This window comes from Salvelinus sp. IW2-2015, linkage group LG32 (genome assembly GCF_002910315.2).
Source record: "Salvelinus sp. IW2-2015 linkage group LG32, ASM291031v2, whole genome shotgun sequence".
NCBI classification, from domain to species: Eukaryota; Metazoa; Chordata; class Actinopteri; order Salmoniformes; family Salmonidae; genus Salvelinus; species Salvelinus sp. IW2-2015.
Window position 1 is genome coordinate 9,356,805 of NC_036871.1, and position 22,014 is coordinate 9,378,818.

At 42.2% G+C, this 22,014-nt stretch overlaps 1 protein-coding gene across 1 annotated transcript; it reads right to left on the reverse strand.

Moving 5' to 3' along the window:
* Positions 1 to 1,286: 1,286 nt before the first annotated feature.
* On the reverse strand, positions 1,287 to 21,756 carry LOC111956572 (selenoprotein F-like). The gene is made up of 5 exons (XM_023977054.1): positions 21,650 to 21,756; positions 17,173 to 17,340; positions 2,678 to 2,741; positions 2,303 to 2,352; positions 1,287 to 1,999 (listed from the first exon to the last, which is right to left on the reverse strand). Exons 1-5 carry the CDS (start codon positions 21,695 to 21,697, stop codon positions 1,856 to 1,858), a joined length of 474 nt encoding a protein of 157 aa, XP_023832822.1. The 5' UTR covers positions 21,698 to 21,756; the 3' UTR covers positions 1,287 to 1,855.
* Positions 21,757 to 22,014: the final 258 nt, after the last annotated feature.

The following is a 22,014-nucleotide window of genomic DNA, read 5'->3' on the forward strand; positions in this document are numbered from 1 at the left end:
CATTGCAGGTAAGGGGACAAAAAAGGTTTATTTATCAATGCATGTTGCTTGGAGAACAGCAATTCAAATCTCTCTCTGAATTTCTTTGGCGATTATGTGTAACCACCCAAGTCCTCACTACATCAATTGTTAAAATAAATGTACAATTCCAATTTTAGCAGTGTGCCTTAGTTAAACACTCCTATTGCCACTGATAGGATGAATTCTCCTCTCTTCCCCTCTCAGGCATTTGTGCCATTGCTGGAGCTTCCATCTATGCCAACCCGATAGTGACCAGTTTCATGACGACCGCCTACAACCCCAACTACGGAGGAGGGATGGGACAGGGGATGGGAGGAGGGAATATGATGCAGAGGTAAGAGTGGATGTCGTGTATCTGTATTTCCATATTTGGTCAGGGTTTTGGTATTAGACAGGTGAGTCAGGGTATCGCTATAGACAGGCGAGTCAATTCCTGACTGTGCTTTTTCTCTGTGCCACGTTTGGCCCCGTCCTCTTTGTTGCCTGGACAGGTGCAGCTTTCTGTTATTGGGTGGGATACCGAAGGGTGTGGCCTTCAGGGGACTGCAACCAGACAAGTCAACAACAGTTCTAAATCTTTCATAATTTTCTAGGTTTTCAGTATGTAAAAATATACATTTTGTGAAGACTTTTTCCCGCTGTTACACAGGAGTCACTTACAAAGCCCCCCCTCAGCTCACAACAGGCCAGTCAATCACCACCATGCAGAGGATGGGAAGAGAGACATAATTCTTGTTAGATTCTGCATTAATAAATGTGAATCTGCATTGAGGATAGGGTTAGGTCTTTAAATGTTGCTCAGATTATAGTGCTAGATTCATTAGAAGAGTTTTCATACATTTTACTGCATGTTATTTAAAAGTGTGTTCTGTTGTGGTTGAAAGTGGGCTCCATTTTGTTATACTGGCAATAACCATTTGTTTCAAGCTTGGTTTATTGATGAAGCTTTCATTTGTACAATGTAATAAACCAAATAAATCTGTAAAACTCCCTCTATGCATCAAAAGCGTATTTTCTGCATTTCAAATGGCCTACCATAACATTTAGTTAAACTGAGTAGTGGACTGTACTCATACCGGCCATGGAAATTATTAACATGTGATACTATTTTCTTCCACTAGATGGCATGAATGTTACACCCTTTGGCAAATCAAAGCTACCCTCCATGTCAGACATATGGTTTTCGTGAGTGTCAGACTACCAGAAATATGCAACACAGCACAATTAAATGCAGTGTATGCTCAAACAGATGACACACAAAAAAATAACATGAGTCATTTTATTAATTGTAGTGTTTTTCCTCCCCATTCTAATTCACACACTGGGGAATCCAGTCTCTCTCCACTGCAAGATGCCCAGAGTGACACACAGGGACATCAGGTCTCACATCCCAAAATGTGGTTTACTGTGAGACCTTCACTAATGTGTTCCTCCCCGAAACATCTGCATGAAGCGAATGACTTGGCCCCCCCACCCCAAGATCCCACCGCTGAAACCATAAGTCGTATTTCTTTTAAACTACAGAGACAACTGACAGATGGGAGAAAAAACTACAAAAAAGGTAACAAGCAGTGAACATCTTTACAGTCTTTCTTTGTCTACTTCATTCCAATAATTTTGATGTTAATGCCAGGTATTTTGCAGGTAAGTTCAGGTACAAATCTATAAAGATCCGTTTTACATCCTGGCACATGTCAGTTCACAAAACGGACGAAGTTCATGATTTTTAGGTACTACAAAAAAAAAGTCCAACAGCGCAGTCCCTTTAAACAATAAAATCCAAAACAGTGCACAAATTTGTAGCCCCCCCCAAAAAAAATTTGGGTGATGAGTACTACAAATCGGTATTATATACTTCCAACTTCTCGCTCAGGAATTCTTCCACACTATCCGTGTTCCACTTGAGGATGCTGAGTTCTTCAGCAATGTTCCCGTTATCGTCCAGCAGCTTTAGTATAGGGTCTGCGCCTCTCACATACTGAAACAAAAATAATAACAGAGGACTATCAGGACTGCGGCCAAACAAAGTTAACCAATTCCCACATAGCCATTGTAATGCCTATAAGATAATAAGAACTCCCTATACGGTGTAATATTGAAACATTATGGTGTGGCATAGGGTTCATTCCATAATGACAGGAGATTATGTTCAAGACAATGTGGTTATTTTCATTCCAAAGTCGTAGAAAAGCTGTCAGAGAAACAACCACTTCTTTATTGCATTTAACTCAACTAATTAATTGTACGCAACAGGCAAGAGTATCTACAATTCATGTTGTACCTTAATTTGAAGACCCTTGAACATCTTCGGCTTGTCAGACCTGACAAAAGCTGTGGACACAAAAGGTCAACAATATCAAAGTTCTAATGAATTAATCAATTGATGGACAGTTCTATTTTTTGTTGCACAAAGCTTGTAAACAGAAGCCGTTGGGAAAACATTATTCGGTAATCAAGTCAAAAGGGACCACAGTTGTGAACGCGAGCGTGCAGCTGTCCGGAACACAAACAGTGCCATAAGGCAGAGAGCTCCGAGGCTCTACCCCACACAAAGGCAGGCTACAATAACAGCCCCTTCACAGCCAACTGACACCCAGATGACAACGGACACCAATAAGCGTTACCAGGTGGGTGGTCCCGCGACAACACAACTCACCTTGGACTTGAGGGAACCTCCCCAACTTTCATCCACACACTTCCAGGATGGCCCCAGGGTAGAGCTGTGGAGGGGAAAGCACTGTGTTAAGTCCTGTGGTTGGTCAGGGTGCGGCTCAGGATGCACATGTTGTTCTACTGGAGGAAGACTAAGCCCTGGGAGCTCAGCTCACATCAATTTTTTAAAAAGAACAAGAAACTTGACTAATACATCAGCTCATCACTAAAACCAGCAAAACAACTCCAGACGTCAAGGGCCACAAGCTAGTTCACCTCCTTGCCTTTTTAAACATACTTGATTACGACGTGGTAACTAGCAATCACTGGTCAGTCAACGATATTAATTAATTCATTAAATTGCCAGGGAGAAACGAAGAAAAKAAAAAAACAGCAAGGACTACGGCCCTCGAGAAGTGGAGCATCTTTGTCCTAAACCATTGCTGAGGTTTATCTTCGCAATCCTTTGGCCAATAAACAATCCAACTACCTTCCTGACTATTCATTTTTACACACTGACGCCCACCCACAGTGAAGCTCCTGGCGTTGAGTTGGGATAATGTGATTCTGGGCAGTCTGATTCGTAAACGTGGTAGACAGGCTCTTCATCAGGGTCATTAAACTGTGAGCCTCTGCATATGGAAGGGTTCTGACGGATGGCAGCTTTGTGACCCGCTGGTAATCAAAGCTCCACACCAAAACACAATAACTTAGCGGAAATTGGAGTGTCACAGCAGTATTTCACAGGCACACTGTTACTGGGAACACAAATTAAATTACACCAGCAAGCTTCCTTTCCCTTAAGCCAGGACAGCAACATTTATTCTCACAACACACTGCATGGGAGGAAGTCACAGTTTTGTTGATTATGGGTGCATATCGACAAAGGCTTGGACACAGACTTGGCAGGGGGCACCGGACACACTAACTCGGCATACGTCAATAAGTGCGCAGGAACTGGTCATATTTTATGTAAATCACCTGACTTTTCAGACATTGCTGTGAATGGAGGACTGTCGAACATTAAAACAGAAAGATTATAGGCATTGATTTGTATGGCTGAATTTGAGTAAATGTATAATCATCTCGCGATCGACTGGTTGGGCACCCCTGCGGTAGACCATTCCATACTTATGGGCCGGCTAAGGAGTATTGGTGTCTCTGAGGAGTCTTTGGCCTGGTTTGCTAACTACCTCTCAAAGAGTGCAGCGTATAAAGACAGAACATCTGCTGTCTCAGCCACTGCCTGTCACCAAGGGAGTACCCCAAGGCTCGATCCTAGGCCCCACACCGCTAAATTTACATCAACAACATAGCTCAGGCAGTAGGAAGCTCTCATCCATTTATATGCAGATATAGTCTTCTACTCAGCAGGCCCCTCCCTAGATTTTGGGTTAAATGCTCTACAACAAAGCTTTCTTAGTGTCAAACAAGCTTTCTCTGCCCTTAACCTTGTTCTTAACACCTCCAAAACAAAAGGTCATGTGATTTGGTAAGAAGAATGGTTCTCTCCCCACAGGTGTGATTCCTACAAGTCAACTCCTACAAGTACTTGGGAGTATGGCTAGATAGTACACTGTCCTCTCAGCACATATCAAAGCTGCAGGCTAAAGTTAAATCTAGACTTGGTTTCCTCTATCGTAAATCGTCATCTTTCACCCCAGCTGCCAAACTAACCCTGATTCAGATGACCATTCTACCCATGCTAAATTACGGAGACGTAATTTATAGATCGGGAGGTAAGGGTGCTCTCAAGCGGCTAGATGTTCTTTACCATTCGGCCATCAGATTTGCCACCAATGCTCCTTATAGGACACATCACTGCACTCTATACTCCTCTGTAAACTGGTCATCTCTGTATACCCATTGCAAGACCCACTGGTTGAAGCTTATTTATAAAACCCTCTTAGGCCTCACCTCTCCCCTATCTGAGACATCTACTGCAGCCCTCATCCTCCACATACAACACCCGTTCTGCCAGTCACATTCTGTTAAAAGTCCCCAAAGCACACACATCCCTGGGTGGCTCGTCTTTTCAGTTCGCTGCAGCTAGCAACTGGAATGAGCTGCTACAAACACTCAAACTGGACAGTTTTATCTCAATCTCTTCATTCAAAGACTCAATCATGGACACTCTTACTGACAGTTGTCACTGCTTTGCGTGATGTGTTGTTGTCTCTACCTTCTTGCCCTTTGTGCTGTTGTCTGTGCCCAATAATGTTTGTACCATGTTTTGTGCTGCTACCATGTTGTGTTGCTACCATGTTGTCATCATGTTGTGTTGCTACCATGCTGTGTTGTCATGTGTTCCTGCCATGCTATGCTTTGTCATCTTAGGTCTCTATGTAGTGTTGTGTTGGCTCTCTTGTCGTGATGTGCGTTTTGTCCTATATTTATTTTTAATCCCAGCCCCCGTCCCCGCAGGAGGCATTTTGGTAGGCCATAATTGTAAATAAGAATTTGTTAACCGACTTGCCTAGTTTAATACATTTTTTAAAAAGTTACAAAAATGGCCCACGACATGCTCACGAATCCGCGGCAGAAAGATAAAACAGTTCCGTAATATTGAGCATAACTTTTAAATTATTTTATCTGGAGGTACACGGTCTTTAGCGATGTAAAGGCGCGAGGATTGAATGTAGCCGTGTTCCGTTCTGCGCTTACAAGGGTCCGTGAGGAAATAGTTTATCTGGTGCTTCCCTCTTCAATACAATTTTCAGTTGGCTCTCATTCAACTGACTCACTTACTAGGCAGGTTAGCGCGAGAGTGCGTGATGCAACGACTAGGGCGTGCGGTTCCCCCCCCGGGCCAAAACAAGCACAACACCCCTTGCCTATAAATACTGTGAATTACAAAATGCCATAAATTTGGTCTCTCCCACCCTCTACAGGAAACCTAAACATGAGCAAAAACAGTACTATTAATACAGAAATTACCCCTTTTTCACAGCAACTAGTGTCTTTTCTTTGATGTTACAGACAAACTAGGACCAACAATAGTAGCCTGCCTCTGACTTCATCAGAAACGTGCCCATATGATTATAGAAATGAATCAATATAATACCAACCTCTTTTGAACTGGGGGGGTGGGTTATTTATTTAATGCATTATACTGCCATTGTGCTATGGTAACGCACAATTAATAAAGATGGTACCATATGATAATTATTGGTACCATTTTTCATAATTGTGCATTACCATGGTAGAATGTATAATGCAGGTTAAAACCATGGAATTTCCATGATCCACAACTACCATGGTATAAATTAAGTGATATTATTATTATTATTATTTGCGTGCATGGCAGTACCACCATACTTCAAGGCTAAAACCATGGTACATTTTCATGAGTCAGACCATGGTATAAGTGGAAGTACCATATTGAAATAACCATGCCCATCCCTAATGTCATGCCCATTTTTTGGGCATTTTCTAAAACGATTTGAGTAAAAACTCATTAGAATGGGCCAAAACCCAAAAAGGCCATTGCTGGCTTGCTCCACTAATGGAACTGGAGCGACAGTAATATTAGCATGCAGAGAAGCAGCAGGGCCGTAGGTGCAACTGAAGGATCATTTCTGGACAAACAGAGAGATTTGATTGACAAAATGTTCTCTATGCTCATCGAGGCTCATTAAAACAATACAAAGTCCTTTCGCAAATATGAATAATGCAGCAGAATGTAGTAGTGCCATCTCCCAGGTCTCCTAAGAATTAAGAAGAGGGGCAGAAATGTGATGTTTTTAGCTCAACATGGAAAATGGCAACCACAGCCTTACAGTACATGTTTTCCTTTGTGGCACAGTTGTCAAGAGGGTGGCGCTCGTGAGGGTTCCCATGCACAGTATAAACGTATGCACTTACTGTAAGTCACTTTTAGGAAAAGTGTTTGCCAAGTGGCATATAATTATACATTACAGGACTGAGGTAACAATCAAGAAGTGACTTGAGGTGTGCTGCTGCTCACACTGCTCTCTGTAGGCTTGCTCTCCTAAGTAGTGTTGCTAGGATACCACAGCACGTGGGCTTAGTTTAATCAAGCAGAAATGACAGTTGTTTTGTACTCCACCACCTGAATCAGCTTTCAGTCTATTTGAGTAGTTGAAGGCTTGTTAAGGACAGAGTGGTAGTGTGATGATACTGCTATAACTGCAACCTTTGACCAACTTTCAAACACTGGGGCACGTAAGCTGCAGTGGCGGTCGTTGCCGTTTAAGATGAGGGAGTAGGGCTGTTCAACGTGTCCGTTTAGTCGCGGTAATTAGGCTTCTGCAAGCTCTGATGCGGATGGTCATTAGTAGCCTACCAAACCTGCTACTCATCACTATTGTCTCTCTAACCACTCTGACATCAAAGCAAATGTAATGTAAAAGAGGTCATGTTGCACAAAAATTCTATAGGCTATGCAATAGCGTGAGAAAACCGAGTTAAATGGCCTCTATTAGAAAGAGGATCCCATCAGCTTTTTATAAGCTATGCCTACTATATTTATTTCTCAACTGTCCTAATATTAAGCACATTGCTTATCTTTACATGAGTATAGCCTACCTGGCTGACACGAAAATGAACCACACACACACACAGTACCAGTCAGTCAAAAGTTTGGCCACACCTACTCATTCAAGGGTTTCTTTATTTTTACTATTTTATACATTGTCGAAAAACAGTGAAGACATCAAAACTATGAAATAATACATATAGAACCATGTAGTAACCAAAAAAAGTGTTAAACAAATCAAAATATATTTTATATTTGAGATTCTTCACCCTTTGCCTTGATGACAGCTTTGCACACTCTTCACATTCTTTCAACCAGCTTCACCTGGAATGCTTTTCCAACAGTCTTGAAGGAGTTCCCAGATATGCTGAGCACTTGTTGGCTGCTTTTCCTTCACTCTGCGGTCCAACTCATGCCAAACCATCTCAATTGGGTTGAGGTCGGGTGATTGTGGAGGCCAGGTCATCTGATGCAGCACTCCATCACTCCATATTTTGGTCAAATAGCCCTTACACAGCCTGGAGGTGTGTTGGGTCATTGTCCTGTTGAAAAACAAATGATAGCCACACTAAGCGCAAACCAGATGTGATGGCGTATCGCTGCAGAATGCTGTGGTAGCCATGCTGGTTAAGTGTGCCCTGAATTCTGAATAAATCACTGACAATGTCAACAGCAAAGCACCCCCACACCATCACACCTCCTCCGTGCTTCATGGTGGGAACCACACATGTGGAGATCATCCGTTCACCTACTCTGCATCTCACAAAGACATGGCTGTTGGAACCAAAAATGTCACATTTGGACTCATCAGACCATAAGGACAGATTTCCACCGGTCTAATGCCCATTGCTCGTGTTTCTTGGCCAAAGCAAGTCTCTTCTTATTATTGGTGTCCTTTAGTAGTGGTTTCTTTGAAGCAATTCGACCATGAAGGCCTGATTCACGCAGTCTCCACTGAACACTTGATGTTGAGATGTGTCTGTTACTTGAACTCTGACATTTAATTGGTCTGCAATTTCTGGAGGCTGGTAACTCTAATGAACTTGCCCTCTGCAGCAGAGGTAACTCTGGGTCTTCCTTTCCTGTGGCGGTCCTCATGAGAGTCAGTTTCATCATAGCGCTTGATGGTTTTTGCGACTGCACTTGAAGAAACTTTCAATGTTCTTGAAATTTTCCGGATTGACTGACCTTCAAGTCTTAAAGTAATGATGGACTGTCGTTTCTCTTTGCTTATTTGAGCTGATCTTGCCATAATATGGACTTGGTCTTTTACCAAATAGGGCTCTCTTCTGTATACCACCCCTACCTTGTCACAACACAACCGTGTTGACGGTTCCCATTGATGATGATAGTCGGCGAATATGGTGATTTGAGACTCGTAGTATGATGGGATAGTTTGAAGCGTAGGGGGCGGTTCTGTCAGCATGACAAACTCTCTGACCTTGTCGGGGCGTTGCTCCTTACTTATGTACAGTTTATAGGAGATAGGAATGTGATTTTAGGAGGTGTAATTGAATCCATCTTAACAAAAACACTTTCATCATTTTCATATTATATGCACAACTTATTGGATGGAAACTTGACAGATAAAGGGGATATACTTTCCAAGTTAAAGTATTTTGTTCATACAGTTAGTGACATCACAAAATGAAAACCAATATTACATTTGTTTTCCATAGCTCCATTGTTTTCCAATTATTGTTCCATTATTCACCGTTTACCGTGTTAGAGTTTCGGCGGGAAAAGTCTTAACAAAGAACATTCCTTGGGTTAAATACTGAAGCGGGAAAGAAAGTATTTCTCTACAACAGGGCGTGAGGTGTCAAAACCCCCACCAGCTCCTTCCTCCCCTCTTCTGTGGGTGATTAGGTCCGGTTATTGTCAACCATTGCCAAGCTGATCTGACCCATTGTGATCCTCACAGGACAGTCATGAGACAACACAGGTCGAGAGAATTTTGAGTAATCAAAGTGACAGTGACACATTTAATACGCCTTGCACTCTTGCCCGCATCTAGCTGATCTAGGGTGTAATCATTCGTCCAACAGTTGCAAATGAGAGTTTCTATTCGAAAAATGTTTATCCCTGTTTCGTTTGCTTCCGTTCAAGAAAAGTTTTTGAACAGAATCGGCAGAATGAATTCACCCGATCACACGCAAAACACAGTTCACTTTCATAGCAGCCACATAAAAACACCAAGATCACTTTGCTCGTTGTATATAATGCCTTCTCACAACTATCTAGGCACCCTCCTCCTCCTCTTCTCACCTTTTGCTGTCACTTGTGTACTTCAGTGCACAACACATCAGCTTTCTGTGACCAGGCAAAAACAACTTTCCAAGCCAAACCTTTATATCATAACCGCTACACACAGCCTACATCGTTGTCATGTCATAATCAACATACTAGAACACGTTAGTAAACCCGCTACAGCATGTTAAACCGGCGGCAAAATATTATAAAACCAAAAGCTTACCTTGACTTGGAAGAGTTCCAGTGTTGGATTGCCATAGCCACCTAGCATCCCTCTGTCTGATTCTGGTGTTTGAGTAGGCAAAACTAGCTAGCTGCATTCACTAGCAAAACGTATATATTATATATATATATACACAGTGGGGAGAAGAAGTATTTGATACACTGCCGACTTTGCAGGTTTTCCTACTTACAAAGCATGTAGAGGTCTGTAATTTTGATCATAGGTACACTTCAACTGTGAGAGACAAAAAATCCAGAAAATCACATTGTATGATTTTTAAGTAATTAATTTGCATTTTATTGCATGACATAAGTATTTGATACATCAGAAAAGCAGAACTTAATATTTGGTACAGAAACCTTTGTTTGCAATTACAGAGATCATACGTTTCCTATAGTTCTTGACCAGGTTTGCACACACTGCAGCAGGGATTTTGGCCCACTCCTCCATACAGACCTTCTCCAGATCCTTCAGGTTTCGGGGTTGTCGCTGGGCAATACGGACTTTCAGCTCCCTCAAAAGATTTTCTATTGGGTTCAGGTCTGGAGACTGGCTAGGCCATTCCAGGACCTTGAGATGCTTCTTACGGAGCCACTCCTTAGTTGCCCTGGCTGTGTGTTTCGGGTCGTTGTCATGCTGGAAGACCCAGCCACGACCCATCTTCAATGCTCTTACTGAGGGAAGGAGGTTGTTGGCCAAGATCTCGCAATACATGGCCCCATCCATCCTCCCCTCAATACGGTGCAGTCGTCCTGTCCCCTTTGCAGAAAAGCATCCCCAAAAATGATGTTCCACCTCCATGCTTCACGGTTGGGATGGTGTTCTTGGGGTTGTACTCATCCTTCTTCTTCCTCCAAATACAGCGAGTGGAGTTTAGACCAAAAAGCTCTATTTTTGTCTCATCAGACCACATGACCTTCTCCCATTCCTCCTCTGGATCATCCAGATGGTCATTGGCAAACTTCAGATGGGCCTGGACATGCGCTGGCTTGAGCAGGGGACCTTGCGTGCGCTGCAGGATTTAATCCATGACGGCGTAGTGTGTTACTAATGGTTTCTTTGAGACTGTGGTCCCAGCTCTCTTCAGGTCATGACCAGGTCCTGCCGTGTAGTTCTGGGCTGATCCCTCATGATCATTGATGCCCACGAGGTGAGATCTTGCATGGAGCCCCAGACCGAGGGTGATTGACCGTCATCTTCAACTTCTTCCATTTTCTAATAATTGCGCCAACAGTTGTTGCCTTCTCACCAAGCTGCTTGCTTATTGTCCTGTAGCCCATCCCAGCCTTGTGCAGGTCTACAATTATCCCTGATGTCCTTACACAGCTCTCTGGTCTTGGCCATTGTGAGAAGGTTGGAGTCTGTTTGATTGAGTGTGTGGACAGGTGTCTTTTATACAGGTAACGAGTTCAAACAGGTGCAGTTAATACAGGTAATGAGTGGAGAACAGGAGGGCTTCTTAAAGAAAAACTAACAGGTCTGTGAGAGCCGGAATTCTTACTGGTTGATAGGAGATCAAATACTTATGTCATGCAATAAAATGCAAATGAATTACTTAAAAATCATACAATGTGATTTTCTGGATTTTTGTTTTAGATTCCGTCTCTCACAGTTGAAGTGTACCTATGTACCTTGAAGTGTACCTACAGACCTCTACATGCTTTGTAAGTAGGAAAACCTGCAAAATCGGCAGTGTATCAAATACTTGTTCTCCCCACTGTATGTATGTATATATATATTTATTTATCTCTAAATGAATTTGTTCAAAACTTTCCAACTATAGTCTCTCTTGCTTTCTGAGTCAACTACTCACTACATTTTATGCAGTGCTAACTAGCTGTAGCTTATGCTTTCAATACTAGATTAATTCTCTGATCCTTTGATTGGGTGGACAACATGTCAGTTCATGCTGCAAGAGCTCTGAGGTTGGAGGATGTCCTCCGGAAGTTGTCATAATTACTGTGCAAAGTCTATGGAAGGGGGTGAGAACCATGAGCCTCCTAGGTTTTGTATTAGAGTCAATGTACCCGAAGGAGAACAGAAGCTAGCTGTCCTCCGGCTACACCACGGTGATACCCTACAGAGTGCCGCGGAGGCTACTGTAGACTAGCTGTCGACCGATTATGATTTTTCAACGCCGATACCGATTATTGGAGGACCAGAAAAAGCCGATACCGATTAATCGGCCGATTTTTTTCTTTATTTGTAACAATGACAATTACAACAATACTGAATGAACACTTATTTTAACTTAATATAATAAATCAATCAAATCAATTTAGCCTCAAATAAATAATGAAACATGTTCAATTTGGTTTAAATAATGCAAAAACAAAGTGTTGGAGAAGAAAGTAAAAGTTCAATATGTGCCATGTAAGAAAGCTAACGTTTAAGTTCCTTGCTCAGAACACGAGAACATATGAAAGCTGGTGGTTCCTTTTAACACGAATCTTCAATATTCCCAGGTAAGAAGTTTTCGGTTGTAGTTATTATAGGAATTATTGGACTATTTCTCTCTATACCATTTGTATTTCATATACCTTTGACTATTGGATGTTCTTATAGGCACTTTAGTATTGCCAGTGTAACAGTATAGCTTCCGTCCCTCTCCTCGCTCCTACCTGGGCTCGAACGAGGAACACATCAACAACTGCCATTATTATAAAATAATAACACACAGAAATACGAGCCGTAGGTCATTAATATGGTCGAATCCGGAAACTATCATCTCGAAAACAAAACATTTATTATTTCAGTGAAATACGGAACCGTTCCGTATTTTATCTAACGGGTGGCATCCATAAGTCTAAATATTCCTGTTACATTGCACAACCTTCAATGTTATGTCATAATTACCTAAAATTCTGGCAAATTAGTTCGCAACGAGCCAGGCGGCCCAAACTGTTGCATATACCCTGACTCTACGTGCAATGAACGCAAGAGAAGTGACACAATTTCACCTGGTTAATATTGCCTGCTAACCTGGATTTCTTTTAGCTAAATATGCAGGTTTAAAAATATATACTTCTGTGTATTGATTTTAAGAAAGGCATTCATGTTTATGGTTAGGTACCTTTTTCGCGAATGCGCACCGCATCGATTATATGCAACGCAGGACACGCTAGATAAACTAGTAATATCATCAACCATGTGCAGTTAACTAGTGATTATGATTGATTGTTTTTTATAAGATAAGTTTAATGCTTGCTAGCAACTTGCCGTGGCTTCTTACTGCATTCGCGTAACAGGCAGGCTCCTCGTGGAGTGCAATGAGAGGCAGGTGGTTAGAGCGCTGGACTAGTTAACCGTAAGGTTGCAAGATTGAATCCCCGAGCTGACAAGGTAAAAATCTGTCATTCTGCCCCTGAACAAGGCAGTTCCTAGGCCGTCATTGAAAATAAGAATGTGTTCTTAACTGACTTGCCTAGTTAAATAAAGGTGTGTAAAAAAAAAATATATATATATATATATTTTTTTTTTTTATCGGCCAAACCGGTGTCCAAAAATACCGATTTCCGATTGTTATGAAAACTTGAAATCGGCCCTAATTAATCAGCCATTCCGATTAAACGGTCGACCTCTACTGTAGACCATTGCAAAAACAGTGTGTTTTAATCAATTATTTGGTGTAGTGAATATATTTAGTATAGTTTTATCTAAAAAGGATAACTTTAATGTTTTCACAATTGTTATGAAATTCACTGAGGATGGACATCTCCTTCCTCCTCTGAGAAGCCTCCACTGGTCAGCTGATAATGGTGAAACGACCCAAAGATTATTATCTTCCCAGCAATCATAGACTACAGCGAACTAATAATAAAAAGGGCTGAGCAATATGGATAAAAATCCATATAACTGAATCTCTGGTGGTACTATACTTTCCGAATGCACTGTAGATCACAAATTAAAAGATAAAACCCACACACAGTAGCAATGTATTAATCTAACAGTACATTTGCTATCCAACTCATAATTGAGAGCTGAGAAATTAAAAGTAAACCTACAGAAAGCTGAGAGCATCCTCTTTCCAGCTGTGACAAGAGGATAGCTGTGTTTCCCCAGCAATTGGATTTTAAAATGTTATTCAATCATAACACTTACGGAGCATTTGTCCCTCTGGGAAATAAGAGAGTGTGACTCGCTCGACACAGCAGCAGGCCTCGGTGAAACAGATACATGGGCAGGCAGGCAGGCAGACACTTTCATTACAGGAATCATGACGATAAAGTACTTTACTGTTTGACTAAATCATGGTTTTAGCCTCCTAAAAAAACAGGCCGTTTTTAGTGAGGTGAATGTACAGCCCACACAAATGCAACCAATTCATTTTTTAAAATTCCCACAGGCAGGTGTCAAAAGGTCGCAAAAAGGGACTAAAGGGTTGCAGTCTGGAGCCCTGCCTTGTAGGCTTTTCACTATATGCATACTCTAACTTTTGTTTCACTTCAATGAAAAAGGCCTCCATCTTTGCAATCAACACTAGCCTAGGCAAAGGCTCCTCTCTCGCTTTCTCTCTCTCCTCAGCAGCAGAGCAGCCCCGGACAATTTATTTTATTGGCCAAAAGCCAGCAATTACCTGCTAACGGAAACTCTGTGCCCCAGTGGCTTCCCATAGCACCCCTACACACATCGTGGTGCGCTCTGACTATTGTGCTGACGGCGCAAAATCTGTATTCTCTTCGCTAAACCTGTCACTCAATCATTTGAACTTTTTTTTCTATTTTTTATACAGGGACATAAAACTAAAACTGAGGGGGCACAAGTTTCAACTGAGGGAGCTAAGCCCCCTTTTTGCCCCATCGTGGAGCCAGGTATGTGCTGATATACAGTGCCTTCAGAAAGTATTCACACAGTGACTATTTCAGAATGTTGTTGTGTTACTGCCTGAATTTAAAATGAATTAAAATGTAGTTTTTTTTGGTCACTGGCCTACACATATACACAATACCCCATAATGTCAAAGTATAATTAAGTTTTTTTTTAAATTTACAATTAAAAAAGAAAATCTGAAATGTCTTGAGTCATTAAGTATTTAACCCCTTTGTTATGGAAAGTCTAAATAAGTTCAGGAGTAAATATTTGTTTAACAAGTCACATAATAAGTTGCATGGACTCACTATGTGCAATAATAGTGTTTACCATGATTTTCAATGACTACCTCATCTCTGTACCCAAACACATACAGATAATTGTAAGGTCCCTTAGTTGAGCAGTACATATCAAAGACAGATTCAACCACAAACATCAGGGAGGTTTCCAATGTCTCGCAAAGAAAAGCAGACATTTAATATCCCTTTGAGCATGGTGAAGTTTTTACACTTTATATGGTGCACCTATACACCCAGTCACTACAAAGATATAGGGGTCCTTCCTAACCCAATTGCCGGAGAGGAAGGAAACCGCTCAGGGATTTCACCATGACGCAAATGGAGACTTTAAAACAGTTACAGAGTTTAATGGTTGTGATAAGAGAAAACTGAGAATGGATCAACAACATTGTAGTTACTACACAATACTAACCTAATTGACAGAGTGAAAAGGAAGCCTGTACAGAAGACAAATTTTCCAAAATATATTCCATCCTGATTACAATATTCCATCCTGATTACAACAAAAAGCTAAAGTAACACCGCGAGAAAAAAAAAAGTTTTATCCTGAATACAAAGTGTTATGTTTGGTGCAAATCTAATACATTACTGAGTACCACTCTGCATATTTTCAAGCATAGTGGTGGCTGCATCATGTTATGGGTATGCAATCGTTAAGGACTGGGGAGTTTTTCAGGATAAAAATAAATAAAATGGAATGAAGCTAAGCACAGGCAAAACCCTGGTTGGGTCGGCTTTCCACCAGACACTGGGAGATGATTTCAATGCTATTCATTGCCTACAGCTCAGCGTTCAGCACCATAGTGCCCTCGAAGTTCATCAATAAGATAAGGACCCTGGGATTAAACACCTCCCTCTGAAACTGGATCCTGGACTTCCTGACGGGCCGCCCCCAGGTGGTAAGGGTAGGTAACAACACATCCACCACGCTGATCCTCAACACAGGGGCCCCTCAGGGGTGCGTGCTCAGCACCCTCCTGTACTCCCTATTCACTCAGGACTGCACGGCCAGGCACGACTCCAACACCATCATTACATTTGCCGATGACAACAGTGGTAGGCCTGATCACTGACAACAACGAGACATTCTATAGGGAGGAGGTCAGAGACCTGTCCATGTGGTGGCAGGACAACAACCTCTCCCTCAATGTGATCCAGACAAAGGAGATGATTGTAGACTACAGGAAAAAGAGGACACGAGCACACACCCATTCTCATCGACGGGGCTGCAGTGGAGCAGGTTGAGAGCTTCAAGTTCCTTGGTGTCCACATCAACAACAAACTAACATGGTCCAAGCACACCATGACAGTCGTGAAGCGAGCACGACAAAACCTATTCCCCCTCAGGAGACTGAAAAGATTTGGCATGGGTCCTCAGATCCCCAAAAGTTCTACAGCTGCACCATCGAGAGCATCCTGACTGGTTGCGTCACTGCCTGGTATAGCAACTGCGCGGCCTCCGACCGAAGGGCACTACAGAGGGTAGTGCGTACGGCCCAGTACATCACTGGGGCCAAGCTTCCTGCCATCCAGGACCTCAATAACAGGCGGTGTCAGAGGAAGGCCCTAAAAATTCTAAAAGACTCCAGCCACCCTAGTCATAGACTGTTCTCTCTGCTACCACACGGCAAGAGGTACCAGAGCCCTAAGTCTAGGTCCAAGAGGCTTCTTAACAGCTTCTACCCCCAAGCCTTAAGACTTCTGAACATCTAATCAAATGCATTGCCCCCCCTATTTTCCACCACTGCTACTCTCTGTTATTATCTATGCAGTCACTTTAATAACTCTTCCTTCATGTACATATTACCTCAATTACCTCGACTGACCAGTGCCCCCACACATTGACTCTGTACTGGTAAGTCGCTCTGGATAAGAGCGTCTGCTAAATGACTTAAATGTAATGTAAATGTACCCCCTGTGTATAGTCTCGCTATTGTTATTTTACTGCTGCTCTTTAACTACTTGTAACTTTTATTTCTTATTCTTATTCGTAGTTTGTAAACTGCATTGTTGGGTAGGGGCTTGTAAGTAAGCATTTCACTGGAAGGTCTACATCTGTTGTATTCGGCGCATGTGACTAATACAATTTGATTTTGACCTTTCAGCAGGTCAATAACCTAAAACACAAGGGCAAATCTACACTGGAGTTGCTTACCTAAGAAGACAGTGAATGAAAGAACATGACATGCACGCAAGTGACCTAGTCGATCCTTGCTTATACAGCTCACTACATCCTCTCCTCGCCTCTCATTGGCACTGGTCTGAGTAGGACTGACCGGGTGAAACTCAGGCTATTGATGAGCTTCCAGCACATTATTGTCACCCGAAAATGATTTTCCAATAAGTGCAGATAAATGGACAGAGACAACAACAATTGATATACCCATAGATAGTCTAAATGCAGCCTAATGTCTTACCTTCCTGGACTCCATATGGGCCTCCTGCTGGCAGCACTGTTTGCAGACAGGCTGGATCGAGCTCAGGCTGAACTCCCCCAGCAGGTCACAGGAGCTGCACAGGAGGTTGCTGGAAAAGCCCAGCTCCCTGCATGACTCGGAGGACAAGTTGGCTCCATATGCCGACAGCTGAGCAGGAGACAATGGGAGACATTGGATTGGTTGTCACATTACTTATTCTTAAGTACATCTCCATTTAGCCACAACAGTGGCACAGATAGAGTATGGGCTGGCATACCAATCAGTAATGTGGAGGAATCTCACATTTACTTTTTATTTATTTAACTAGGCAAGTCAGTTAAGGACAAATTCTTATTTACAATGGATGGCCTACCAAAAGGCAAAAGGCCTCCTGCGGTGATGGGGGCTGGGATAAAAAAAAAAACTAATAAATAAAGTACAAAACACACATCACAACAAGCGAGACAACACAACATAAAGAGAGACCTAAAACAGCATAGCATGGCAGCAAAACAACATCATGGCAGCAGCACATCATGGCAGCAACACAACATGGTATCAGCACAAAACAGGGCGCAAACATTGTTGGGCACAGACAACAGCACAAAGGGCAAGAAGGTAGAGACAACAATACATCACGCAAAGCAGCCACAACTGTCAGTAAGAGTGTCCATGATTGAGTCTTTGAATGAAGAGATTGAGATAAAACCGTCCAGTTTGAGTGTTTGTTGCAGCTCGTTCCAGACGCTAGCTGCAGAGAACTGAAAAGACGAGCCACCCAGGGATGTGTGCTTTGGGGACCTTTAACAGAATGTGACTGGCAGAACGGGTGTTGTATGTGGAGGATGAGGACTGCAGTAGATATCTCAGGGGGGGAGTGAGGCCTAAGAGGGTTTTATAAATAAGCAACAACCAGTGGGTCTTGTGACACGTATACAGAGATGACCAGTTTACAGAGGAGTATAGAGTGCAGTGATGTGCCCTATAAGGGGCATTGGTGGAAAATCTGATGGCCGAATGGTAAATCAAATCAAATTTTATTGGTCACATACACATGGTTAGCAGATGTTAACGCGAGAGTAGCGAAATGCTTGTGCTTCTAGTTCCGACCGTGCAGTAATATCTAACAAGTAATCTAACAACTTCACAGCAACTACTCGAGAGCACCCTTACCTGCCGATCTATAAATTACGTCTCCGTAATCTAGCATGGTCATCTGAATCAGGGTTAGTTTGCCGGCTGGGTTGAAAGAGGAGCAATTACGATAGAGGAAACCAAGTCTAGATTTAACTTTAGCCTGCAGCTTTGATATGTGCTGAGCGAAGGACAGTGTACCGTCGAGCCATACTCCCAAGTACTTGTAGGAGTTGACTACCTCGAGCTCTAAACCCTCAGAGGTAGTAATCACACCTGCAGGGAGAGGGGTATTCATCTTACCAGACCACATGACCTTTGTTTTGGAGGTGTTCAGAACAATGTTAAGTGCAGAAAAAGCATGTTGGACACTAAGAAAGCTTTGTTGTAGAGAGGTTATCCCAAAATCTAGGGAGGGGCCAGCTAAGTATAAGACTGCATCTGCATATAAATGGATGAGAGAGCGTCCTACTGCCTGAGCTATGTTGTTGATGTAAATTGAGAAGAGCGTGGGGCCTAGGATTGAGCCTTGGGGTACTCCCTTGGTGACAGGCGGTGGCTGAGACAGCAGATGTTCTGACTTTATACACTGCACTCTTTGAAAGAGGTAGTTAGCAAACCAGGCCAAAGACCCCTCAGAGAGACACCAATACTCCTTAGCCGGCCCACAAGAATGGAATGGTCTACTGTATCAAAAGCTTTGGCCAAGTCAATAAAAATAGCAGCAGAACATTTCTTAGAATCAAGGACAATGGTGACATCATTGAGGACCTTTAAGGTTGCACTGACACATCTGTAACCTGAGCGGAAACCAGATTGCATAACAGAGAGAATACTATAGACATCAAGAAAGCCAGTCAGTTGACTATTTTTAAGTTTTTCCAACACTTTTGATAAACAGGGCAAAATAGAAATAGGCCTATAACAGTTAGGATCAGCTTGATCTCCCCTTTAAATAAATGACAAACTGTGGCTGCCTTCCAAGCAATGGGAACCTCCCTAGAGGAGAGACAAGTTAAAAAGGTCTGAGATAGGCTTGGCGATGATAGAGGCAGCAACCTTAACCTCTCTTGGGTAGGTGGCAGTATTTTGAATTTTGGATGAATGAGGTGCCCAATGTAAACTGCCTGTTACTCAGGCCCAGAAGCTAGGATATGCATATGCATGGTAGTATTGGATAGAAAAGACTCTAAAGTTTCCAAAACTGTTAAAATAATGTCTGTGAGTATAACAGAACTGATATGGCAGGCGAAAACCTGAGGAAAATCCATCCAGGAAGTGGGATATTTTTGATGTGGGTACTTTTCTATTGAATGCCTATACAGTATGTATTTGGATAGGACCCAAATTGCAGTTCTCATGGCTTCCACTAGATGTCAACAGTCTTTAGACATTGTTTCAGGCTTGTATTCTGAATAATGAAGAAGAATGAGACCATTCTTTCAGTGGACTCTAGAATGAACCAGAGCTGTTTTGAGCGAGTGACCCGATTGCACGCCGTTCGTTGTTTTTCCTTTCTATTGAAGACGCAATTGTCTGGTTGAAATATTAGCCATTATTTAGACAATAGACAACCTGAGGATTAATTATAAACATAATTTGMCATGTTTCGACGAACTTTACCTGTACTATTAGGATGTATTCGTCTGCATGTCGTGACCGCCTTTGAGCCAGTGGATTACTGAACAAAACGCGCCAACAAAACATTTTTGGGACATAAAGAGGAACTTTATCGAACAAAACTAACATTTATTGTGTAACAGGAACTCTTGTGACTGCAACCATATGAAGATCATCAAAGGTAAGTGATTAATTTTATCGCTATTTCTGACTTTTGTAATTCCTTTACTTGGTTGTAAAATGTTTCTATGCTTTTGTAAGCGGGGCGCTGTCCTCAGATAATCGCATGGTATACTTTCGCCGTAAAGCCTTTTTGAAATCTGATACAGCGTCTGGATTAACAAGAAGTTAGTCTTTAAACCGATGTATAACACTTGCATTTTTATGAATGTTTAATTTGACTATTTCTGTATTTTGAATTTGTCGCTCTGCAATTTCACCGGATTTTGGCCAGGTGGGACCCTACCATCCCACAAGAAGTTTTAAAGAAGAAAGGGTCTAAGCCATCTGACCCAGATGTTTTTTTTGGGTCAAGTTTCAGGAGCTCCTTCAGCACCTTGGACACCTGCAGGGAGAAACTTTGTAGCGTGGCAGGAGAAATAGAGGGAGGAGCACTGTGGCTAGTCACATTAGAAGGGGTGGGAAATGAGGAAAGGTTGGACGGGCAAGAAGGCATGGCTGAGTCAAATAGGAATCCTGACTTAATGAAGTGGTGATTAAAGAGCTCAGCCATGTGCTTCTTGTCAGTAACAACCACATCAACTTTAAGGGACATGGGCAGCTGTGAGGAGGGTTTATTCTCCAGGTCTTTAACCATTATCCAGAACTTCTTGGAGTTAGACCCAGAGAGAGAACTGCTCCTTAAAGTAACTAACTTTGGCCTTCCGGACAGCCTGAGTGAACTTATTTATAATTCGCCTAAATGAGAGCCAGTCAGCCTGAGTATGCCAAGCCTTTCGCCAAATGCAATTCTTGAGGTGGAGTAACTCTGCAAGATCATGGTCGAACCAGGGGCTTAACCTGTTTTTAACTCTACATTTTCTTTATGGGGGCGTGTTTGTTAACAATACCACTGAAAATGTCAAAAAAGAAGGTCCAAGMGTCTTCGACAGAGGGGATCAAGCTGATTCTATACCATTTTACAGAGACCAGTTCATGAAGGAAGGCTTGCTCAAGTTTTTTAGCAAGCTTCTACGACAAATCAGGACAGTTCCTTTCATTGAGCATCCATTACTAACACAAAGTAGTGTTGTGGAAATTCCGTACATAAACATTAATTTATATACACGTGTTTATTATATACACATCATTGGGTCGTGTGCATGTAACCCGTTTAAATGATCGCGTTCATCTTCACAGAAATACAATAATGAGGTTAGCTAGGTAGAATGTTTGCATAATCTCAGCTGGTGACTGTCTCGCCGTGGTTGGCTCTTCCCTTTGTCACTTCAGTCTTTCATCTATCACAACTCGCGTTAAAGTGCAGTATGTAAGTGTTAACGTTTAAGATGTACTGTCATTTGTAGCTAACGTTAGCTGGTGAACGAATCAACTTTCGTAAACCGGTGCGATTTTGATAAGCCACGTCATTCGTTTCAAGATAGCTAGACTGTCGCGGCAAAGGAGTGGGTATAAATCGAGTGTAACAAAAGAAAATCTGCCATCCGATAAACGCTGTGCTATGTATACGTGTGGATATTCTTATTTTTGTTGATAAACCTACCGTTTGTATGAGAGAAAGAAGCCACAGGAGATACACCTCCCCAGGCATTTTGGAGATTGCTTTGTTAGGGAAGGAAATTGAGGACCCATTAAAAGTAGGAAGTAGTACTGCCAACTGCCTGATGTCCTGTAAATTGCAATATACACGCTTTTTGGGTTCTCTTTATATTCAACACACTGTGATTTTATATTCGCAATAATAATATCTGATTGTTTATCATTATCGGTCTAAAAGTTGTAATTTGTCATTTTTCTTCCTCTTTTCATATGGCTAACAGAAAGGCACCTTTGACTTTTCTTCTGTGATCAGACACAGTTATTATATTCCATTCGCACGTGGACACCGCCCCCTGTTGCCAAATTCAA